The 23,446-nt window shown below is 41.9% G+C and overlaps 1 protein-coding gene across 23 annotated transcripts in view; it reads left to right on the top strand.

The window, feature by feature from the left end:
- MICAL3 (microtubule associated monooxygenase, calponin and LIM domain containing 3) overlaps positions 1-23,446 on the top strand; it is a 229,304-nt gene that overhangs the window by 87,813 nt on the left and 118,045 nt on the right. For all 23 annotated transcript variants that reach the window (XR_006294767.1, XR_006294768.1, XM_043564904.1 and 20 more), the window contains exons 2-6: positions 17,210-17,549; positions 19,620-19,827; positions 21,705-21,821; positions 22,223-22,324; positions 22,912-23,067. Coding sequence is in view for 21 of the 23 variants with exons in the window: in XM_043564904.1 (XP_043420839.1) it covers positions 17,286-17,549; positions 19,620-19,827; positions 21,705-21,821; positions 22,223-22,324; positions 22,912-23,067 (847 nt within the window). In the remaining 2 variants the exon portion in view is untranslated. The remainder of the gene's footprint in view (positions 1-17,209; positions 17,550-19,619; positions 19,828-21,704; positions 21,822-22,222; positions 22,325-22,911; positions 23,068-23,446) is intronic.

Below are 23,446 nucleotides of genomic sequence, written 5' to 3' on the forward strand. Positions count from 1 at the left end.
CTGCAACAGGATCACATTAGAGGCAAAGAATCATATTTGCTCTTAAACAAGAACACTTTGGCACTCATGGAAGATGGATTGGAGGGGATTTAAGATTAAAAGGCTATTGTAAATAGTCCAAGGTAGAAATCATGGGTGCTTTCACCAAGATAATGGTAGGGAAATGAACTCTATAGAGGACCTAGAGAGTTAGAATCTATGGGACTTTGCTTTTGGTGAGCAGATTGAGAGGTGAAGACAGAGAAGGGTCTGAGATGGCCCCAGATTTCCATTTGGTCAGTGGATGGTTGTGGCATTTGACTGTATAAGAGGGTGTGAATTGGGGGAAAGAGAACAGCAGTTTTGGACTCTTCACTCTGAGGTAATATGGGATGTCAAAGTGAAGATGTTTAATAGCATTTGGACCTCAGGAGCAAGGTCACAAAAGAAAAGTTTAAGGGCCATCCAATTTTATGAAAGAGAGGGGCCGATGGTCACTGGAGCCACTTGAGAGAGCTGAGCAACAATGAGAACAGTAGTAGGAGAAGCAGGAGACAGAACCAAGGAAGGGGCAGAATCTAGGAAGAGCTACTGAGAGAGAACAAGTAAGATAAGGGTTGTAGTGTCTGAGCCTTTCACAGTTAGGAAGCCATAGTCAACCTCAGTGGAATGATGGAGACAGAAGCCGGATTGGAAAAAGAATGAAAAGATGGACAGAGGAGTCATTAAGGAGTCATGAAGTGGTGACAAAAAAGTAGACTGCTCTTTCAGGAGGCTCAATTACGAAAGCAAGAGGGAGAGGTTGGTAGATTAAAGGGCATACAGGTTAAGTGGTGTGTGTGTGTGTGTGTGTGTGTGTGTGTGTGTGTGTGTGTGTCTGTGTGTGTGAGAGAGAGAGAGAGAGAGAGACATGTTTAAGATGAGAGAGACTCCAGCATATTGGCAGGTTAAAGGAGAAGAAATAAGCTGGTAGTATGGTGCTTTATAACACATGAATGTACTTAATGCCACCAACTGTACACTTAAAAATGGTTGAAATGGAAAAAAAAAAATGTATGCTAGTAGACGGAGCCAGATTCAGAGGAGAACCCAGGGGATGGCATGGACAGCCTCTGGCTGGTGGAAACTTTCTCTGAGACGGGGAGCAGGATGGTGAGGGCATCTTTTGCTCTTTTCTTGACAATGTGAAAGGTGAGGGCATTGGGAATGGAAGGGGGGATGGAATGGGGGACCTGAGAACACAGAGCCAGGTGTATAGGAACCAGTGTGGGTTCCGTGAAAGAATTGCTGGGCAGGATCGAGACCCCACCTATGGTTGGACATGATGGTGTAACGTAGCCACATCAGTCTGCACGGCTGACTTTTTTTTCTCTCCAGCAATTCAGAAGAGTTGTTTTTGTCCCATCTTCATTCCACTTCTAAAGCTGGTATTTCAAGTATCTAGCTATCTGTCTTTATTTGCCTCCCTACCTCTCCACCTAATCTCTAGGCAACCTTATCAGAAGCTGGTGAATAGTGAAATGCACAATAACCCTTCGGCTCCCCTTTGTTATCCTGTCTTGAGTGAAGAAGTGCTGGCTTTTCAGACACCCTGGGCTTAAGACAGGTTTATGGTTTTCTGATACAGATTTTAAAAAACACACATAACTTGGATTTAAAAATATTACGGGTCCTTCACTTACCCCTCTAGGGAAGTGAGCTGGGGGCTGTTGTATATAGCATTTCATGACACTGATACCACTCTTTTTTTCTAGAAACTAGTTTCTTTTCATAGGGGGCAGTTACTTTGAACCTATTTGGCTGTTGAAAACAAAGCTGTCTCCAGGTCTTGGCTCCTGTCCTCCTCTCCTCTAGTGCTGGCAAGAACAGGTCCTCAGCTGGGTGCAGTGGCCTGCTGGGCAGAGCATGTGTAAGGCAGGCCCGGAGCAAGTAGTGGTCATGAAGAAGGAGCAGATAATCCAGAGGACCAGAGGGTAGAAGCCACCTGGATTTGCCTTGTGGGATTCCCTCATCTCTGTGTGTGTATTCGTAAGAACTCCCAACCTGATGGCACTTGCATAAAGACACTCAATCCATTTTCATTTGATATGACTTATGTCTCAAATCCTAACAGAATTCTGCCTCAATCCTCAGACGTCTGGGCAGGCTGGAGAAGTTTATTTACCTATCCACTTATTCATTCAAGAGATAATTATTGTATACATGCTATGAAATGGGCACTTCCCTAGGCACAGTAATATGCCAGTGAATAAATTGGCAAAAATCCTTACCCTGATAGAGCTTACATTCTAGAGAGGATGATAGACAATGAATAAATAACATTTATGGTATGTCAGGTTGTGCTTTGGGGAAAACCAAGAAGAGAAGGTAAGCAGGGCGGGGAGTCAGTTTTAAAGAACGTGGTCAGGGAAGGCCACATGAAAAAGATGATATTTGGATAAATCCCTAAGAGTAGTAAGAGAGTAAATTGTGTTCATGTCAGCTCCCATTAGAAGACTTCTGCCCTTGGAGGCAGAGTTGTTTTTTTTTTTTTTCCCCCTTTGTTCACTGTATTGTTTCTAGAGCCTAGAAAAGTACTCAGCATGTAATAGATGCTCAGTATTTTTGAATGCATGAATGATGTGAGGGAAGAGTATTTTAGGCAAAGGGAGCAGCTAATACAAAGGCTGAGGTGTGTGTCTGGTGTGTCTGAGGAACAGCAAGAGGCTAGTCTGGCCGAGGGGAAGCGCAAGATGGGTTAGCAGTAGAGGATGTGAGAAGGTGACGTAAGATCTTGTCAGGGCCCCCTGAGACCATTTTAGGGGTCCATTAGGTCAAAACTACTTTCACAGTAATACAAAGATGACCTTCTTTGCCTTTTCCACTTTTGTATATTCATGAATGTACAATGGAGTTTTCTACAGGCTACATGATATGTGTGTGTTGCAACAGATGGAATGCAGAAAGCAGATCTGAGAATCTGTCTTCATAAACTAGATATTAAGGAGATTTGCAAAAATGTAAAACATTACTCTTCTCACTAAATTTTTGTTTTGGAAAATATTTGGGTTTTTTTTTAATATGTTAATTATGTTGCAGTGTAATGGAATGTTATTTTGAAATGAGTTCATAAGTATTGAGATTTTTTTCTGTTTTAATCTCAAATACACTAAATATGGATAGATCTTTGGGCGTTCAGTATTTTTAAGAGTATAAAGGAATCCTGAGACCAAAAATTTGTGAAACACTGTTATAAGGCCTTGTAGAAATGTTTGCATTTTCACTAAGATGGGAGCCAAAGCCATGGCTCTGGCTGAGTCAAACGAGATGAAATTCAGTGAAAGTAGTTAAAAGGTCCTGATGGGTCTTGAAAACAAAGCACATTAATATAGGGTGAGGGATACATATTTTAGAAACAGTACATCAGTAATAAAAAGACTTTGGAGTTGTACTGTACAGTATGTGTCAACAGTTTAGGGTACATTTCAGTCAAGCTCTTTACTTTTCTAGTTAGGCCTACATGCTGGAGGAGATAGACAATAAGCAAATAAGTCATATACCTTATCAAGTGATAACAAATGCAAAGAGGCAAATTAAAGCAAGGTGAGGGGGATAAAGGGTGATAGGAGACTGGTATTCTTTCATGTAAGTGGTCAGGAAGGGCTTATCTAATAAGGTGGTACTTGAGCAAAGATCTCAAGAAAGTGAGGAAGAAGCCATGTAGCCTTCTGGGTATAGATCATCAGGCAAAGAGACAGGAAGGGCAGAGACTCTGGATGGCAGCCTGCTGGAGGTGTTTGATGAACAGGAAGAGGCCAGTCTGGCTAGAGCCTAAGGAGCATAGGGGAGAGTGATAGGACGTAAACAAGGAGTTGGGAGTAGGAGCAGGTCACTCAAGGCCTTATCATAGGCCTTTGTAAGGACTTTGGATTTAACAATGAGGTGGGAAGCCATTGGAGCAGAGGTATGTCACCAGATTTGACTAACATTTAAGTGAATACTAGCGCTGCCATATGGAAAATATTCAGTGATGGGGGAATGGGATTTGGACAGTGGAGGCTGAGAGAAGCTATCATAGTAATCCAAGTAAGATATGATGGTGACTTTGATGAAGGTGGTAGAGGAGGAGATGATGAAAAATGGTTGGATTGGGGCTGTATTTTGAAGATAGACTGAAGTTGCTGAGGAATTGACTCTGAGTTGTGACAGAAGAAATTAGGATAATTCCAAGGTTTTTGGATTGAGTGACTAGGTGGATGGTGGTGTCGTTTGCTGAGATGCAGAATACTAAGGAAGAAGCAGGCTGATGGTAGGAATGGGAACCATAAGCTTGGTTTTGTGTATGTTAAGTTTGAGATGCCTGTCAAATATCCAGGTAGAAATGTCAAATAAGCAATTGGGTATACAAGTTCAGAAGGGAGAAAATAAATATTTGAGTGTCATCAACTATCTCTACTATAAAATGGCACTTAGAGCCACGGGTCTGGAGAATTTTCAAAGTGGATTGTATCTCATTAATGGGTCATGAAATCAGTTCAGTGGGGATCAGCAATTTTTTTTTTTAAATAAATGGAATAGAAAATATCAGAATATCTCAGTAGTAAGGGTAGATTGTATCTTGTGAAAGTTTTTAAAAATTATATTTATAGAGAGGTAACTGTGTATACAATTAAAAAAATTTTAAAGCCACTGGTGTTTAGGGAGTAGATGTAGGTTGAGAAGAGTACCCAAAGACTAAGTGATCCCATGGCCATTTCAACTTGCAGCGGATGGTGATATGTGAGGGACCAGCAGAGGATATGGGGAGTGGCTAGTGAGGCAAGAGGAGAACCAAGAGAGTGATGTTCTAAAGGTGAAAAAGAGGGGGTGATCAGCTATGACTCATCTGTAGATCGGTTGAGGAAACTAGGATTGAGAGTTGACTGTTGGATTTGACAGTATGAAAATCATGTATGTTTTTGATGAGACATTTCCTTGGAGTGGTGGAGATGAAGCTAATTGCTGTAGGTTCAAAAGAGAGTGGGAGAGGGACACCCAGTTGGCTCAGTCGGTTGAACATCTGACTCCGGCTGAAGTCATGATCTCGTGGTTTGTGAATTCGAGCCCCACTTTGGGCTTGCTGCTGTCAGCCTGTCAGCACAGAGCCTGCTTCAGGTCTTCTATCCCGGTCTCTCTGTCCCTTCCCTGCTTGTGCTTTCCCAATAAATTAATTAATTAGTTAATTAATTAATTTTTTAAAAGTAGGAGAAGAGAAAGTTGTAACCTCAAACAGACAGTTCTTTCTGGGAGTGGAGTAAGGTAGTCAGAGGAGATGGGATGGAGCAGGTTTTTTAAAGATGAGAGGTTTTATGTTGATGGAAATAGTTCAATTTGGAGGAGGACAGGGCTGATGCAGGAGAGAGGAGACCAATAAAAGGGAGGCAGTGTTGTTGAGTAAGAGGGGGTGGGATTGGGTGCACAGATGAAGGGTTGCTTCAGATAGGCAGGTGGATAGTTGTCTGTTCACTGTCACAGGAGGAAAAGCAGATGAGATGGGTGTAGACTTAATGATAGGAGCTTGTGAAAGAATGCTAAAAAAGGTGAAGAAATTGAAAACTCCGTCAAGATAGAAACAGTTGAAGGAACTAAGGAGAATGTGTAGGGATATGTAGAATGTGTAGATAGATATTTGGAAGGTTGTTCTGTAAAAGAGAGGAGCTAATTTGGTTCTGGATAACTCTAAGAGGTAAATTTTGGACCACTGGGTACAAAACTATGGGCAGAATGATTTTGGTTTTCTACATAGAAACTCAGTCCTTGGGAAATTAACAAGGTGATTAGCAAGCTGATCGAGGATTATGAAGACTACTTCTTAAGGTAGAAATTTGCCTGTCATTGGAGCTGTTTGTGTGTTATGTATGGTATATAGAAGATACAAGTGTGGGATGACTGGCTAGATTTGATGATCTTACAGGTCCTACCCAGCCTTGACCATTGTGTATTTTGTGATTCATGGCAACTAGTAGTAGGCAGACTAGACAACTGAGAAACCCCAGATTCTTTTCCAGGTTAATCTCTTGCCAGTTGTTTGTACGTTCTGGCCATGCTTTTGTTTGTTTGTTTGTTTTGTTTACAAAAAGATTTTTTAATGTTTACTTATTCTTGAGCAGGCGGGATGGACAGAGAGAGAGGGAGACACAGAATCTGAAGTAGGCTCCAGGCTCTGAGCTGTCAGCACAGACCCTGATGCGGGACTTGAACTCATGAACCGTAAGATCATGACCTGAGCCGAAGTTGGATGCTCAACCGACTGAGCCACCCAGACGCCCCTGTTCTGGCCACATTTTAGCTGCGGGTCTGCTCCTGGGAGAGGGAGATAATTAAGATGTGACAGAGCAAGTGTCTTTATGAGACCTCAAATTTTCCCCAGCAGGTCTAAAGTCATCTTTATGGGGGTATTTATGTCCCTTGGACTGCCACAGCTTTGGTGTTCTCAGAGCCCCTGTGCTGCAATGGCCCTCCACCTCACCCTGCACGTCTACCAGATGGATCATTTCCTGAGGGTAGGTAGCTTGGTGCCTCTTTAGTCAACAAAACCTCATTGAACATCTCTTGTGTGCCTAGAACTGGGACATAGTACTGAGCAAAGTAGATTGGAGCCCACCCTTGTGGAGACGAACAGCTTTTGGTTGTGCTTTCCCACAAACTCAGTGAGCCTTTCACCCTGTCCGAGGCCCTTCATCACCCTGTCTGAGGCCCTTCATCACCCTGAGAGCCTGAGTCATAGCAGTGCTCTCAGATTATAGGGCAGGGAGCTGTTGATTTTTTGGTCTCTTTGTAGCTCAGCTTTGTACTCTTGGTAGTAGGTAGGTTGAGGTTCATCCCCTGTCCTGCCCTGAGTTCTTACAATGCATGGAATGGCATTAGATGATTTGAAAATTGTTTGTAATCGACTCCTCAAAGGTGTTGCTGTTGGTTAGAGTGCTAGAGCCTACCGAAGAATGCAGACTGATAAGAACTCTGTTAGTACTATTTTAGTCACCCAGCCTTTCAGCAGCCAATGGGAAGAATTACTATGAAACCAGACCGCCCTTGCTTCCACTTATGAAAGGGCTCCATTTCAAAGGAGCAGATGGCAGCGATAAATTGTGAGAAAAAGAATCCTGTATTGTGTGTCCTTACTAAATTTACTTGAAGCTGCATGTCTTTTGGGAGCTGGACAGCTATCTTCCTAGCAGACAGGGTCTGCCTGTGGTCTGTGTGTATATCTGCAGGTTCTGGCTCTCAGGCAGCCAGGGGCCGGAAGCATGCATTCTGTTGAGCTTTTATTTCTCAAGCTATATTCTCAGGTGGTTTTTCGCAGTGGACGAGGTCTTGGGCTCTGAAGGAGATGCAAATCATGGCTGCACTCCTTTCTTGCTGTGTGACCTTTAAACCTCTTTAACCCACAGTTTCCCCATCTGCACATGGAGATAATAGATTCTACTTCAGGATTGTGGTGAAGATGAAATGAGGTGAGCTATGGATCTGACAGTATGTCAGCTATTTGTACCCTTAGTGATGGAAATCCTTATTTTGTAAACAAGATGGAACTCCATCTTTCTTGTATAATAGATCTAAGTTTGGCAAGAACTTCCTGACACAACTCTTATTCCTCTAGCCCCTCCATCAGTGCCATCATCACACCTTCCAGAACAGATAGAGAGGGTACAAAGTGGTGATGGAACAAAGTCAGTTCTGAAGCATTTTTCTTTCAAAAATCAAAACTCTCTGAGCACTCTAGTTCTCTTGTATAATAGCCATTTATTCAGCCTGAGTATAACCTCTTGTTGCTGCATTTATAAATGACTGGGTGGTAATAACAGTACTACCATTTACAGGGTCCTGCCCTGTTCCTGGAATTGCTATACATTTTACAGTCATTAACTTCAGTTTTTGCAAAGCTCTATGATTCTGTGGGTGTTATTTCATTTTGCAGATGAGGAAACTATGAGACTGGGCCTAGGGCATTAGCCTTTTTTGGTTGGCAGGGGAGGGGCGTATCCTTCTTTTGACTCCTTGTTTTTCTGGTTTATTTGAGGCAAGCATCAGCATTGGCATCAGCCATTGTGTTTATTGGGTGTTTGGACTTGCTTCTCTTGAAGAAATAGTTTGTTAGCAAAGAGTAAAATTAAAAAGTTAGATATAACATAGGGGTTAGGGCCATACCAGTTCTTTCAGAATTGGAAACTTAGAGAAGAACCCAGAGATCATCTTGTCCAGTCTCTTTCTCATCTCCCTCTAGAGAGGGCCATTCCATAACCAAGGAAAGGGTTCTGTGAGAATTCATAACAAAAGTGCTACATTTTTTTAATTAAAAAAATTTTTTTATTCATTTTTTCCCGTTTTTAATTTTTTTTTTTCATTATGATAAATTTGCTCTTTAATCCCCTATTTCACCATCCCCCCCGCCCACCTACCTCCCCTCTGGGAAAAAAGAAAATTAATAAACACATTTTCAATAGAAAAAATAAATGACACATTTAATTTGTAAAAATTACCAAAAAATTACCGAAAAAGTCCCCCAGGAATTGTAATAACTAGATACTTAGTATAATATGTTTTTTAAAAGTAAAAAACTGAATAAGTATTGATTTTTTTAGAGCAAGTGACTATCAAAAATGGGCAGGAAAATATGAGAAAGAACCTTAAGAAAGGAGATATAAAAATGTTGAAGTTAAAAACTGGATGGTTTGAACAGCTGATTAGAGAAAATCTAAAGATGTACATTAAGGGATTATCTAGAATGCAGTATATCGAACAAGGGAAAAACATTTTTAAATTTAAGTATAATTAGCATACAGTGTTATATTAGTTTCAAGTGCACAATATAATGATTCAGCAATTCTATATATTTCTCAGTGCTAATCAAGATAAGTATACTCTTAATCCCCTTTACCTATTTCACCCATCTCCCACGCACCTCCCCTCTGGTAATCACTAGTTTGTTCTCTGTATTTGTCTGGTTTTTTGTTTGTCTTCCTGTTTATTTTTTTTTTTTCTTAAATTCGACATTTGAGTGAAATCATATGGTATTTGTGTTTCTCCGACTGGTTTCACTCAGCACTATACTCTAGATCCATCTATGTTGTCGCAAATGGCAAGATTCCATCCTTTTTTATGGTTGAGTAGTACTCCATTGTATATATACACCATATCTCTATCCATTCATCTGTGGATGGACACTTAGGTTGCTTCCATGTTTTGAAAAGTGCTAAATTCTTGCTATTGCTCTTCTTAGATCATCACTCCCTATCCAGGCTTACTATTGCATTTTTAGATACAACTTTTTGGTAGCACAGTAGAAATCTCCTCTATAGCATCTATCCATTTCTCTTCCATGGTCCTTCAGCCATGCAGGCCAAGGCTTTTCCCCAGGATCCACCCTTCCAATGTGGAGCTTCTGGGCTCTCATACAGAATCTCCTCAAGGGGTTCTGTTCCCCTCATCAGCTCTATAGAAACAGTGTTTTCACTACAGGTTAGGCTATAGCTACAAAGACCTGGTCTTTGTACTAAGGAGGCTTTTATTGGAGGAGAGAGCCATTTAACTAATGTCTGCTCAATGACAGTTGCAGATGAGTAATACCATGTGACTAAAGAGCAGATCCACGGAATGAGGAGGGACATGGAGGTAGGGGTGGGGGCTGGTTTCCTGTTTCCTTAGCATGTTGCTGAATGTCATTTTGAGGCTAAATAGGATGGGAAGTCAGAAAAGAGCAGAGAATGGAATAGTGCAGAAACAAGAATAACAGGGGAAAGACTGCTTCCTTACTATATTTTGGCTTGCTTCCTAGGTACCCAGAGAACCTTAGATAAGGTTATGAGAGATAAGCCATTGGTGCCTGAGCAGTAAGAGGCAGCAAGGAGTCTTGTGCCCAGACTGCTTGATTCAGTCAGCTCATTGCCTCCTGAGGTGAGGGCCTCAGTGTCCCCATCCACAGATGATAATGTCCCTAGTGGCTTTGGTTGCAGAAAAACTGATGCACAACTCAAGACATTTGGCGACTTTGTTCTTTGTTTCTCAGGCAAAACACAAAGGAATCTCTATAATCTGAAGTGCATTTTTCATCTGAGTTTCCTCCTAAACCACATTCCAAAATATGCCTTCCTATGTATAGATTTACTCCTAAGATCTATTTAGACAAGTTACACCTCTGAATGGGCTAGGGAAAGGAGCATTTCGTTGAGTCCTTAATAAGATTCAGAGATTTGCACATCTGCTGGTATATTGATGGTGCAGTGGCTAAGCAGACTCTGGTTTCATACTCTTGAAGTGTAATTCTTTATTTTCTTTTTTATTATTTTTTAAGTAGTCTGTATGCCCAACGTGGGACTTGAATTCACAACCCTGAAATCAAGCATTGCATGCTCTACTGACTGAGCCAACCAGGTGTCCCTTGAAGTATAGTTCTTATTTTTTTTTTTGTTTTGTTTCTCTTTCCTTTTTCTATTTGTATTTTTTAATGTTTTTTATTTTTGAGACAGAGAGAGTGAGCGAGTGGGGTAGGAGCAGAGGGAGCAGGGCAGAGGATCTGAAGTGGGCTCCACGCTGTCAGCACAGAGCCCGATGTGGGGCTCAAACTCACAAACTGTGAGATGATGACCTGAGTCAAAGTCAGACACTTAACCAACTGAGCCACCTAGGTGCCCCTCCTTTTTCTATTTTTAAAGATAGTTCTCCCCTCTTACAAATAACCATCCACCAATTCTAAGAGGTAGAGATTGAGTGTTCTCATAACCAGCTATGAGTCAGTGACAGACCTTTACTCTTGCTGTAAATAGAAACATAAACTCTGTTCCTGAATGTACTTCATAGGCTGTCTCTCCAGCATTTTCCTCCACGGCCAAGGAATGTGCAAGGCTTCTGAGTCAGCAGTCAGCTGCCATGGAACAAAACATGCAGGATATTGTCCACTGGCAGAAATTGCACCAGTGCCCTGGAAACCTGGCATCATCTCCTCTTCCTCTTCCCTCCTCGGGCTCCTCACTTCCCGTTTCCCTTCCTTCCACACCTTGGCTTTTCAGTCCCCAGGGTGTCTGGCACCTTCCGGCCAGGTTTCCTGGTCTCTAGGTTCCTGTAATTATGAATATTGATTTTCCCAGGATACTAGGATATATGGCACCCAGGGATGGCCCAGGAGAGGCCCGGAGGAGCAGGATGAGTTAGACCTTCGGGAATGAGGGAAGTGAGGGCAATAACAGGAGTGGCCCCTCTGCTGCTCTCCCCAGCTGCTCTCAGTGAATCAGAATGCCAGATTCCCCTTGCTAAATGACACAGTCACAGTCCAGCAGAGTTACAGAATAATACTGTAGTACTTGAGAGTGTCTTCCTGCTGTGGTCATTTGGCTTGCAAAGTAGGAAAAGTGAGGCAGCCCAGGGGAATTAATCTTGTGTACTCTTACCGTGGGTGCTTGTCACATTGTTCCGGGAACCAACTTACCTCTATTTATCTGTTGTCATTAGTGACCTGCAGGTCGAAATCCCTTAGACTGGGCATTTAATACTTGACTACTGCTTGGAAGCCGACTCTTTGCAGCTGTCTGGGAGCTGTGGTTGAAACCTGTTAACTTGAAAGTCAACAGAAGGATTGGGGGCCAGTTACTACTAATGAAGGTGTTCATCTGTGGTGGGGTTTGATTTGGAAATTCTCTGTGGTGGTTGGTAGCTCTGTGGACGTAAAACAGCGGGCTACAGCCAGTCAAGGGGGAGTTAGTGTACAAATCAGAATTTTTCTTTGAAAATAAATGCTCAAGACACTTTTAGGGAAGTGTGAGCACAAGGCAGGCATTATGACAGGGCAAAGGCTTTTAGAAATAATGTTGCAGGATTTTTAATGGGTTGGTTTCAGCAAGAACATCTGGTACTGAGTGCCCCAAATCTTGGCAAGGAGTGGAAGGTGGCTGCTGTTTAGGAACTGAAAGAAATCATTTTCTTCTTTGACAAGAGGCAGAGAGATCAAACTAGGTGTATATTCAAAGCTCCCCAAATATTGTGACTCTGGTGGAGTCAAAGCAGGTCTGGCATCAGGGTCAGGATTGCAAAATGCTGTCTGTTTGCCAAAAAAGCAAATAAAGGCACAGAAATCCACACAAGGAAGCCAAGAGGCAATCACTCTGGGAACTTTGTTTCTAGTCATTGGTTGTTACCTGTCACCCTTTCTTCTGCCTTTGGATAAACACATCTGTTTTTTTCTGCCCCCACAAGCCATCTTTTGAATATGTCCCATTTCTCTCTCTCTCTCTCTCTCTCTCTCTCTCTCTCTCTCTCTCTCTCTCTCTCCTCTCTCTCTCTCTCTCTCTCTTGGAGAAAGAGTGAGCACAAGCAGGGGAGAGGGGCAAAAGGAGAGGGAGAAAGGGAGAGAGTACCCTAGGCAGGCTCCACGCCCAGTACCGAGCCCAACACAGGGCTCAATCCCACAACCCTGGGAGATTATGACCTGAGCCAAAATCAAGAGTCAGATGCTCGACCAGCTGAGCCAACCAGATACTGTACCATTTCTAAGATAAGCCTTGGCATATAAGAAAAAGAGTGGGCTCTTTTTAGGAACTTTAAAATATTTCTCTTGCTGCTTACTGTTACCTAGAATAAATTTTTATTTAGAGGGGACTAGAGGTTAGTTCTATTTAATTCCATCTCTTGATGGACTCTTGGCCATGTGGTTATTGAGACAAGTTATGTTTTTTACCAGTGTAGTTTTTATATCCAGAACCAGGAGAGGTTGTTGAGTAAGTATATATCTGAGATGAGAAGCCGAGTCCGTGTGTTCCAGGTAAAGAATTACCATCTTCAACTCGGCCTCCATAGTATATGAAGACTGTCGTATCTGTTGATATAAAGGGAAAATGTCAGTTCTTATGTAGTTATTACTTTCTCCCATGATACTTAAGATACATCTCCAGTTGATTTGGTTTATTGGTTTAGCCTTATAATATCATGGTAGAGAGAAGCAGGATGTTATTTCTACTTCACGAAGGGGTATTCTGTTGCTCAGAGGCTTACCCAGTATAAGAGCTTTAGGACAGAAGATTGGTCTCTTCCATGTCAGTCTGGAACTTGATGCCTTCTGAGAATTGATTTAATCAGCAATACAGTTTGGTGGCTCCTAGTGCTCTTGGGTTGGTTCCCTAAATAATGAGTCACTTCTTGCTTCTGTACCCCTCCTGACCACAATGGATCAACAGCTCCCTTCCTCTGTCTTCCCCCATCTCCAAGAATAAGACCTCTTTATTTTTTATTTTATTATAATTATTTTTTAAATTTTATTTAAATCCAAGTTAGTTAACATATAGTGTAATAAAGGTTTCAGGAGTAGAATTTAGTGATTCATCACTTACCCAGTGGTCATCCCAACAAGTGCCCTCCTTTACGTCCATCACCCATTTAGCCCATCCTCCCCACCCAACGCCCTGCCAGCAACCCCTCAGTTTGTTTGCTATATTTGAGAGTCTTTTACGGTTTGCCTCCGTTTTTATCTTATTTTTTCTTCCCTTCCCCTATGTTCATCTGTTTTGTTTCTTAAATTCCACATGAGTGAAATCATGTATTTGTCTTTCTCTGACTTATTTTGCTTAGCGTAATACATTCTAGTTCCATCCACGTTGTTGCAAATGGCAAAATTTAATTCTTTTTGATTGCCAAGTAATATTCCAGTGTGTGTGTGTGTGTGTGTGTGTGTGTGTGTGTGTGTATGTGTGTGTGTGTGTGTACGTACACCACATCTTTATCCATTTGTCAGTCAATGGACATTTGGGCTCTTTCCATAATTTGCCTATTGTTGATAGTGCTGCTATAAACATTGGGTGCATGTGCCTCTTTGAATCAGCATTTTTATACCCTGTGGATAAATACCTAATAGTACGACTGGTAACTCTATTTTTAATTTTTTGAGAAACCTCTGTACTGTTTTCCAGAGTGGGCACACTAGTTTTCATTACCACCAGCAGTGCAAAAGTGTTTCTCTTTCTCTGCATCCTTGCCAACATCTGTTGTTTCCTAACTTGTTAATTTTAGCCATTCTGACAGGTGTGAGGTGATATCTCATTGTGGTTTTAATTTGTATTTACCTGATGATGAGTGATACTGAGCATCTTTTCATGTGTCTGTTAGCCATCTGGATATCTTGTTTGGAAAAGTGTCTGTTCATGTCTTTTGCCCATTTTTTCACTGGATTATATGTTTTTTGGGTGTTGAGTTTGATAAGTTCTTTATAGATTTTGGATATTAACTCTTTATCCAATAGGCCATTTGCAAATATCTTCTCCCATTCTGTTGGTTGCCTTTTAGTTTTGTTGATTGTTTCCTTCTCTGTGCAGAAGCTTTCTATCTTGATGAGGTCCCAATAGTTCATTTTTGCTTTTATTTCCCTTGCCTCTGGAGACATGTCTAGTAAGATGTTGCTGCAGCTGAGATCAGAGAGGTTGTTGCCTATTTTCTCCTCTAGGATTTTAATGGTTTCCTGTCTTATATTTAGGTCTTTCATCCATTTCAAGTTTATTTTTGTATATGGTCTAAGAAAATGGTCCAGGTTCATTTTTCTGCATGTCGCTGTCCAGTTTTCCCAGTACCATTTGCTGAAGAGGCTGTCTTTTTAACATTGGATAGTCTTTCCTGCTTCATCAAAGATGTGTTAGCCACACATGTGTGGGTCCATTTCTGGATTCTATATTCTGTTCCTTTGGTCTGTGTGTCTGTTTTTGTGCCAGTACCGTACTGCCTTGATGATTACAGCTTTGTAATACAGCTTGAAGTCCGGAATCATAATGCCTCCAGCTTTGGTTTTCTTTTTCAAGATTGTTTTGGCTATTTAGAGTCTTTTCTGGTTCCATACAAATTTTAGAACTGTTTGTTCTAGCTCTGTGAAGAATGCTGGTGTTATGATGACAGGGATTGTATTGAATGTGTGGATTGTTTTGGGTAGTATAGACTAAGTCCTCTTTAAAGCAAAGTTTCAGTACAGTCCTGTTTGTCACACTAACAGCAAATTGGTGGTATGCCTATGATGGAGCATTCTGACTAGAACACCAGAGGTGAGTACTGTGACCATGAGTATTTCCTCACTAATAAACTCAGAAAACTTGAGAATTGGAAGAGGAGTTTAGAGAACATCCAGTATAACTTCATCTTACACAAGGGAAAATCAAGGCTTGGTGAGACAAAGTGACTTGTCCAGGGTCATGCAACCAATATCTGTCACAGGGGGGTTCAGCGCTGTGTTAGTGCTTGTCTCCTTGCTCTGGTCTGCTTCTTTGTTCTTTGGTCTTCGGCCCTTTGCCTCCTACCTCCCAATAATAGGTCTAAGTAGTGATGATAAATAAAATGTGCTACAAAAATGATGAAACAGACCCAAGGAAGTGAGTGCATTAAAAGAGCATGTAAAGGGTCTTCTCCCATCTTAAGGTTCTAGCCAGCAAACATAGGATGGTAGATGTGTAGATGTTTTGGATAAATGGAACGGGTAGACATTATCATTTTTGTCAAATATGTTTGTGGGCAAAATGGAATGGCTATAAAATCTTCCCACCCTGCCATGTATCATGTGTAGCAGCAGGACTTTTTCAGTCATTTGAATACCTACTTACTTTAACACTTCTGAACTTTGTGCTTCTTAGACTGCTAGGAAACTGCCCTTTGGTTCTCTTCAGACCTCTCTCCACTGTGCCTCATAATATTTTTAGAGAGCTCTTCTTTCTCTGCCAATTCCTTACAAGTTGATGAGTCCCAGATTTTATCCAGAGCTCTTGGCTCTCTCTTGCCATGGGCTCTCCTTGTGTGATTGTACCACTTTTGTAGGTTCAACTACCACCTGTATGCTAATGACTCCCCAGTCTAGGCGTTCATCCCCAGCTACTCCCCTGAGCTACAAATACATACCTGACTGCCTAATGAGAACCTCTGCAAGGCAGCTCACATGTAACAGGCCAAAAGGGATCTCACCACTCTACCCTCACAGATGAGTTCTATTTTTAATCCATTGGCCTGGCCCACCATTTACTCAGTTGCCTTAGCTGGAAACCTGGAAATCATTCTGGAGTCTTTCATCTGTAAGAGTCACTCACTCATAAGCCTTCCTATTTTATTTCCTTTTCCACATTCTACACTTCTTCCCCACCTGGCTACACTGATTTATCCTGAAAGACTCAGCTGTCACCTTTCAGAAGTTCATCTTCAACAAGGACCCACTGCAATTAGGTTCTTATCTTCTATATTACCAAATCCCTCATGCCTCTCTCATTCTAATGACACGTAGCATAGTGCATTTAACATTCTTTTTTTTTTTTTTTTTTAGTTTATTTATTTGTTTTTGAGAGAGACTGTGCATGCACCCATGTGCGTGTGCACGAGCCAAGGAGAGGCAGGGAGAGAGGGAGAGAGAATCCCCAAGCAGGCTCTGCACTGTCAGTGCAGAACCCAATGTAGAACTCAATCTCATGAGCCATGAGATAATGACCTGAGCCCAAATCAAGACTTGGACACTCAACCAAGTGAGCCATCCAGGCGCCCCAGTACATTTAACATTTTGTTTATTAATCTGTCTCACCCACTGAACTGTAAGATCCTTGAAAGCAAACACTGTCTTACTCATCTTTCCATCCCCAGTGTCTGAGATAGTGCTTGGCATGTAGAAGGTATAGGGTAGGGGCACCTGGGTGTCTCAGTTGGTTAAGTGACCGACTTCAGCTTAGGTCATGATCTTACAGTTTGTGAGTTCAAGCCCCATGTCAGGCTCTGTGCTGACAGCACAGAGCCTGGAGCCTACTTTGGATTCTGTGTCTCCCTCTCTTTCTGCCCCTCCCCAACTCATGCTCTGTGTCTCTCTGTCTCTTAATAATAAATAAAAATGTTAAAGGAAAAAAAATTTAAAACAAAAAGGTATAGGATATACATTTGTTGAATGAATATGACACTTAGGAACTCCACTTTGAAAAAGAGGTACATATCCTAGAAAATGTGTGTAGGTACGGGGTGCCTGTGTGGCTCAGTTGGATAAGTGTCCAACTTCAGCTCAAGTCATGATCTCATGGTTTGTGGGTTCGAGCCCCTCATCAGGCTCCGTGCTGACAGCTCAGAGCCTGGAGCCTGCTTTGGATTCTGTGTCTCCCCCTCTCTGTCCCTCCCTCTCTTGCACTCTGTCTCTCTCTCAAAAATAAACATTTAAAAAGAAAAGAAAAGCAAATGTTTGTAGGTAGGCATTTGGATTTGCTAACCATTCTTTTTTCTTTATTTTTGTTAGATTAATGTGACGGAATCGGGTGGATCAACAGCCATCCCATTGCCCCCTTTGTTGAGGGTGCTGAGAGTGGGGAAGCATGGAGGACAGTAAGAATGAGACCATGAATCGCGCTCACGTCCTCTTTGACCGGTTTGTGCAGGCCACCACCTGCAAGGGAACCCTTAAGGCCTTCCAAGAGCTATGTGACCACCTAGAACTGAAGCCTAAGGACTACCGCTCCTTTTATCACAAGCTCAAGTCCAAGCTTAACTACTGGAAAGCCAAAGCCCTGTGGGCAAAGTTGGACAAGCGGGGCAGCCACAAAGACTACAAAAAGGGAAAAGCATGCACTAACACCAAGGTAAGGGTTTGGCTTCTCCCAGGCTTTGGGGTCACTGACCTAAGGATTAAACCAGAAAAGAAAAGATTTTGAGTAGAGGTAGGCCAAAGAAAAGGATTGGGTAGAGGTAGACTGGGTGAGAACTAGGCAGAGTCTAGCCAAGACCTATCACAGAGAGTCCAACTTCTACCTTGTTGAAACTTTGTGGGTTCGTTACCTGTGTTCAGTTGACTGTTCCCATTTCCCAGACCCTATTCTTTTTTTTTAAATGTTTATTTATTTATTTTGAGAGAACTCACGTGTGCAAGTGTGTGTGCGAGTTGGAGAGGGACAGAGAAAGACTCCCAAGCAGGCTCCACACTCAGTGTGGAGCCTGACATAGGGCTTGATCCCGTGAACTATGAGGTTATGACCTGAGCCGAAATCAAGAGTTGGACACTTAGTGCTTAACCAACTGAGCCACCCAGGCACCCCCGACCCTGTTCTTACTTCATGTATTCACATACTGAACATTCAGTGTTTCAGCTCTTTAAGAGCTGAACAACCCTGAAGTCAAGTGGTATAGGAACTTTTTTTTTCCCTGAGGCTCTATTTTGAATCTCACACTATTAGGAGGATGCAAGTCACTTAGCAAAGAAGTAGCCATGCCCTGTTAGCATCCTATCTGAACATGGCTTCGTAATACCTGTCATGTCATGTTTATAAAGTCTTTATTGCATACTTATGACCGATAAGGTATAGATAGTATTTGCTAACTTGGGGATTTGCCGCAAGCTTCAGACCTCTTTTCATCCGTATTCCAAAGATTTGTTTTGATAAGCAAAGGCCTTGTAAGCCGAAATATTTCTTTTGCTTTCTTCACAATCTAGAGAAATAGAGTTTTCATGAAACAGGGGAGATACTCAGTCACCTGTGCAGGGGTAGGTACAAGGAAGTGGAGAAGGAATAATATATTTCCTGCTTTCCTCCTTTGTGAAAACACCTTTTGTGAGAAATTTGGAGCAGGCTAGCAAAGAAATGAAGTTGCGGATGACTTCGTGACTAGATCATTAATGTCCTTTCATGAGCTTTACTTTGCCCTGTGTGGATACCTCCTCCAGTGGATTTGCATCTGGGTAGATACTCATCAGAATTCAAGAAATTTAGAGGCATGACTTTTATGACTGAGTTCTGGAATTTTATTACAAATAAAATGAATTCAAAACCAGAAACATTTTATGTCTTTTTTCCCTTCTGTGAATAGAGTACAAATTAGTTAAGTGTCCTTTCTCACCCTGAGTACTTTCTAGAATAAGGGTCTTGAAGATCAGTTTCCTGGATTTTTGGTTTAAAGATGGTGATTTTAGAACTCTTTTCAGCACATAAAACTTTGGCTCTTGAAAGTTGCCTTCTAGGAATCCTTGAGTAGTAGACTCATTCCAAGACTCTTAAGATTGCCTGACCTGAACTATATGGGGCACCTGGGTGGCTCAGTCGGTTAAGTGTCCAACTTCGGCTCATGTCATGATCTCACAGTTTGTGAGTTCAAGCCCCAAATCAGGCTCTGTGCTGACAGTTCAGAGCCTGGAGCCTGCTTTGGATTCCGTATGTCTCTCTTTCTCCACTTTGTCCCTCCTCCACTCGCACTCTGTCTCTCCCTCTCTCTCAAAAATAAATAAAACATTAAAAAGAAAAAGATTGCCTGAACTACGTATTTAATAATCTGTGTCTCTTTGGACAGAAATCTCCTTGACTTAGAAACCTCGCAAAAGATCCTCTCCTGTCAATTAAGGTGACATCTGATTTTCAAATCATTTGTTGAAATGATGATCCACTTCAATGTATTACAAATCTACAGGTGAACACATGCTGGGTTTATGTCCAGTACTGACAGTTAAGAGTCTCCGGTATCCATAACAATCACCAGCTTTTCTCTCAAGCCATTGCAGGTTGTCTCCTGTGACCCAGTTGGGTCTCCCAAGATTTCTTGGGAGAATACCCCTGTTTGGGGGCTTTGGGGAATGATGGTTATGTGATCCATGAAACTGTTATAGAAATGTGAACTTTCCTAAGAGGTGCTCCCTTTGCCCTGAAAGCAGCTGTGTTTTTCAGTGTCTCATCATTGGAGCTGGCCCCTGTGGTCTCCGTACAGCCATTGACTTATCCTTATTGGGAGCTAAAGTGGTTGTTATTGAGAAACGAGATGCCTTCTCCCGCAACAATGTCTTGCATCTCTGGCCATTCACCATACATGATCTACGAGGTCTGGGTGCCAAGAAGTTCTATGGCAAGTTCTGTGCTGGAGCTATTGACCATATCAGTAAGTAAAACCAGTTCCCCTATAAGATCTCACCCCTACCTCTACCCACTTGTTCGGTAAAAAGGGCAGATTGAGGAATTCATACTCATCCAGCCCAGTTTGTTCTGATATCATTAGTATCTAATGTATAGAAAATGCACTCTGCTTGGAGTCAAAATACCTGTGATGCACTGGTCTGTAACCTAGGACTCTTACCTACAAGGGTTATCTCCTATGAAATGAGTTTAGCTTAAGGATTTCTAAAGTTAGGTCTTGAACTCTTACTGAGCACTTGCAGTGGGTGGGATCAGCATCGGGGCCAGGCTAGGAAATACTACCAATTTGAGCCTTGACCCTTTGGTGGTTTTTAGTCCAGGGGAAGAAGCACAAAGCATGAGGCTCTGTCTAATGTGATATGATAGATACTCTACTAATGTAAGAACAAAATGCTATGGGGACACATTTCTGTAAAGCCACAGTTATGGAAGCAGCCTCCTAATTTTGTCGTAAGTGGCAAATCAGTAATGAGATTCGTTTGGTTAGGTGATTTTCATAAGGTCTACAACCTGGATAGCTCTTGCTGTACTTTTGTCATCTCCAAGCTCAGCTTGGGCCCATGCTTTTCCCTATAGAGTAAATACAAGTTAATGCAGACAGGGATTTTGTTTTCATGAGTAAGCAGCCTACCTAAAAAGTGATTCAGAACAGATGATGTCTACATTATGAAGTTCAAGTCTTGTTTATTGATCATCGTTAATGATTCCAGGAAAGCCTTATCAAGGAACTCTTGTTCTGAGCTCCTCCAGATGTGTCCTGCAAAAAACATTAAACTGCTTAACTTTGGCTGTTTGAGGGAGTTGTGCCAACTTTTCAAATATTGGCCAACAGCTACCACACTCCACTGGCAGAGGAAGTACTCTGCCCATCTGTTGGGCTATAATATGTAAAGCATCTTGGAATCCGGTTGTCTGCAAATATTCGATATGTGTTAGAATGGGATTTAATGAGCCTTTAGGAGTGTGACTCAGAAGGGTGGTGGTTGTGGTAAGCAGGGGAAAATAACCGAGATGGCTTAGATGAGGATTTGCATGTACCAGCTTAGTCAGAAGCTGTAGGTGAGTTTGGTCTTAAGAGAGGACCAAGGGTCATTTGATTCAGTGGATTTGTCTGCCTTATGTAGGATTTGCCTTGGAGCTGAGAGAGTCCTACATTAGGGACAGGTTTTTATCTTACCACTTGGTAGTCATTCATTGGACATGAAATAAATAAATCTCAGTGTGATAATGAGCAAGACTTTCAGTCATTTTGAGCCTTAGTTTCTGCACCTGTAGACCAGTGGTGGGAGGGGGAATGGTAAGGGATTAAGGTTTCCCCTTCTTACTTTATAATTATAGAGTATGTGAAGATGAGTGAGATAATAAGATGAAAGGGAGATGCTGTGGAAATCTCAAGTAGTGCAGCCCCTTTGTATCAGACTGGAGAGCCTACGTATGGGTGCACATCTTTTGCCTCTTATGGTAGGTACAATGTCCTGTCAGGATTGTAGATGCTGTTAGATGACTGTGGCTCTGACTGAATCAGGGGAAGATGGAAAAGAGAGTCTCCTGTTGTCCGCAATCTCTGTTGTCTCAGAGCTTTTGGTGGTTTTGAACACCTAACCCAAGAGGTGGGAATGACCTTGAATGTCTCTCTAGAACATCTCTTGCAGAGGATTTATTTTCCCTTAAAAAAGAAGGAAAGAAGCTGTAAAGCACGGTTTGGAAAATGTCTCCAGCTACAGAGACTTTGAGAATCTGGGTAAACTGTACAGGTGGGCAGATGAGCACCTGAGCAGTAATCACTGACGGGTACTCTCTTTTCAGTGTGCCCTCACTAGTATGATCTTTTTGTTCCCCCAGGTATCCGTCAGCTTCAGCTGATACTTTTGAAAGTAGCCTTGATCCTAGGCATTGAGATCCATGTCAATGTGGAATTCCAAGGCCTTGTACAGCCTCCTGAGGACCAAGAAAATGAACGTGAGTTGGATTGGACAAATGAAGAAGGGATAAAAGGGAATTGAGTGGGTGAGAAAAGATGAAATCAAGGGAGAAAACTACAAGAATCTCTGGGTTATTTTCAGAACTAGTTAAAGAGCCTTCTGCAGTTGTACAGACTATATCTTTTGAGGAACTTTTGCCTTAATGGGGAGGCCTTTCTTGCAAACACTTGTATTCATTATTGCAAATCATATGATGGAGAATGTTCCTTTGTGAGCCTTCTTCAAGACTTCTTTCTTTCTGTGGTGTTTGTACCTCATGCTTTTACACCTAGTGTTTTCTGTTTGGGGTTTTGTGCAGTCTGCCTTTGATACCTAAAGGTGTTTTAGGTATATGAATATGGTCTTGGTGATGACCTTCATTTTGACTTTGGTCCACAGGGATAGGTTGGCGGGCACTTGTCCACCCCAAAACCCATCCTGTGTCAGAATATGAATTTGAAGTGATCATCGGAGGGGATGGCCGTAGGAACACCTTGGAAGGTATTTGTCAATACCCCTTTGCCTGCTTCATAGCAGAGGGAAGGGTAACCTTTCCCAACCCTGGGGTGAGTGAGAGTTTGTGTCATCAGAATCGATACTCCTAAAAATCAGCATATGTGTGCTGTTTATACTAATTGAATAGCAAGCCCAGCCTTCCACTAGCCAACTGGTACTTGGTTACTTCTTATAGGACATAATTGTTAGGGCACTAGGAGATAAGCTGTACTTTAAATGGTTGACTTTAAATGGTTGCAGGATTAAATCTAAGTTTAGTAAGCTGGTGGCTTTTCTTTTCTCTCTTTTCTTTTCTTTTCTTTCCTTTGGAAACCTTTGCACTAATTAATATTCTGGTCAGTTAGATTTCATATTGCTTGTTAGTATGGGGGAGACTTTGACTTCTTTCCTGAACTCTTATATTTTTTGGCAGGTAAACCTTATTTTCAAATAGAGAAGAATTGCCCTAAAAATTTCCCATTGATTCCCATCCCTCATGTTCCCTAATGTCTTCATCAGCATCCCTTTCTGTTTGAAGTGATCTTCCTTTTCTAGCAAGCTGTGGCCACCTCTGAAAATGTCTTTCCTTCTAGGATTTCGCCGGAAAGAATTTCGTGGCAAATTGGCAATTGCCATTACAGCAAATTTTATTAACCGAAATACAACAGCAGAAGCCAAAGTGGAAGAGATCAGTGGTGTGGCTTTTATTTTCAACCAAAAATTTTTCCAGGAACTGAGAGAAGCCACAGGTTGGTATAGATGCCTCCAAAGCAATTAGGATAAAAATTTAAATAACTGCTTGTGATTCTTCTCTTAGAGGGTTTGGTAGAGTGGGTGGGTGGTCATTGCTATTATTGCTTGTTTGCCCCTCTGCTCTTTCTTCACTTCTATACTTTGTTGTTAGTATAATGCTTTCCTTATCACTATCTCCTACTCTAGTGTTCTTTGTCTTCCTTACAGTGACAGGGCTGCTCTGGGTTTAGTTATTTATTTGTTTTTAAGGGTTCATTCTGTCTTCTACCAGCTCTTCTCCAAGCCCTTCCCCTATGTTATGGCTCTGAGTGATGGTGCTCAATGCAGTAAGCTATTGGTTGATAGTTCTCTGGTTCACTGAGAACCTGACTTTAC

The sequence above is a fragment of the Prionailurus bengalensis genome, chromosome B4, assembly GCF_016509475.1.
Source record: "Prionailurus bengalensis isolate Pbe53 chromosome B4, Fcat_Pben_1.1_paternal_pri, whole genome shotgun sequence".
Lineage (NCBI taxonomy): Eukaryota > Metazoa > Chordata > Mammalia > Carnivora > Felidae > Prionailurus > Prionailurus bengalensis.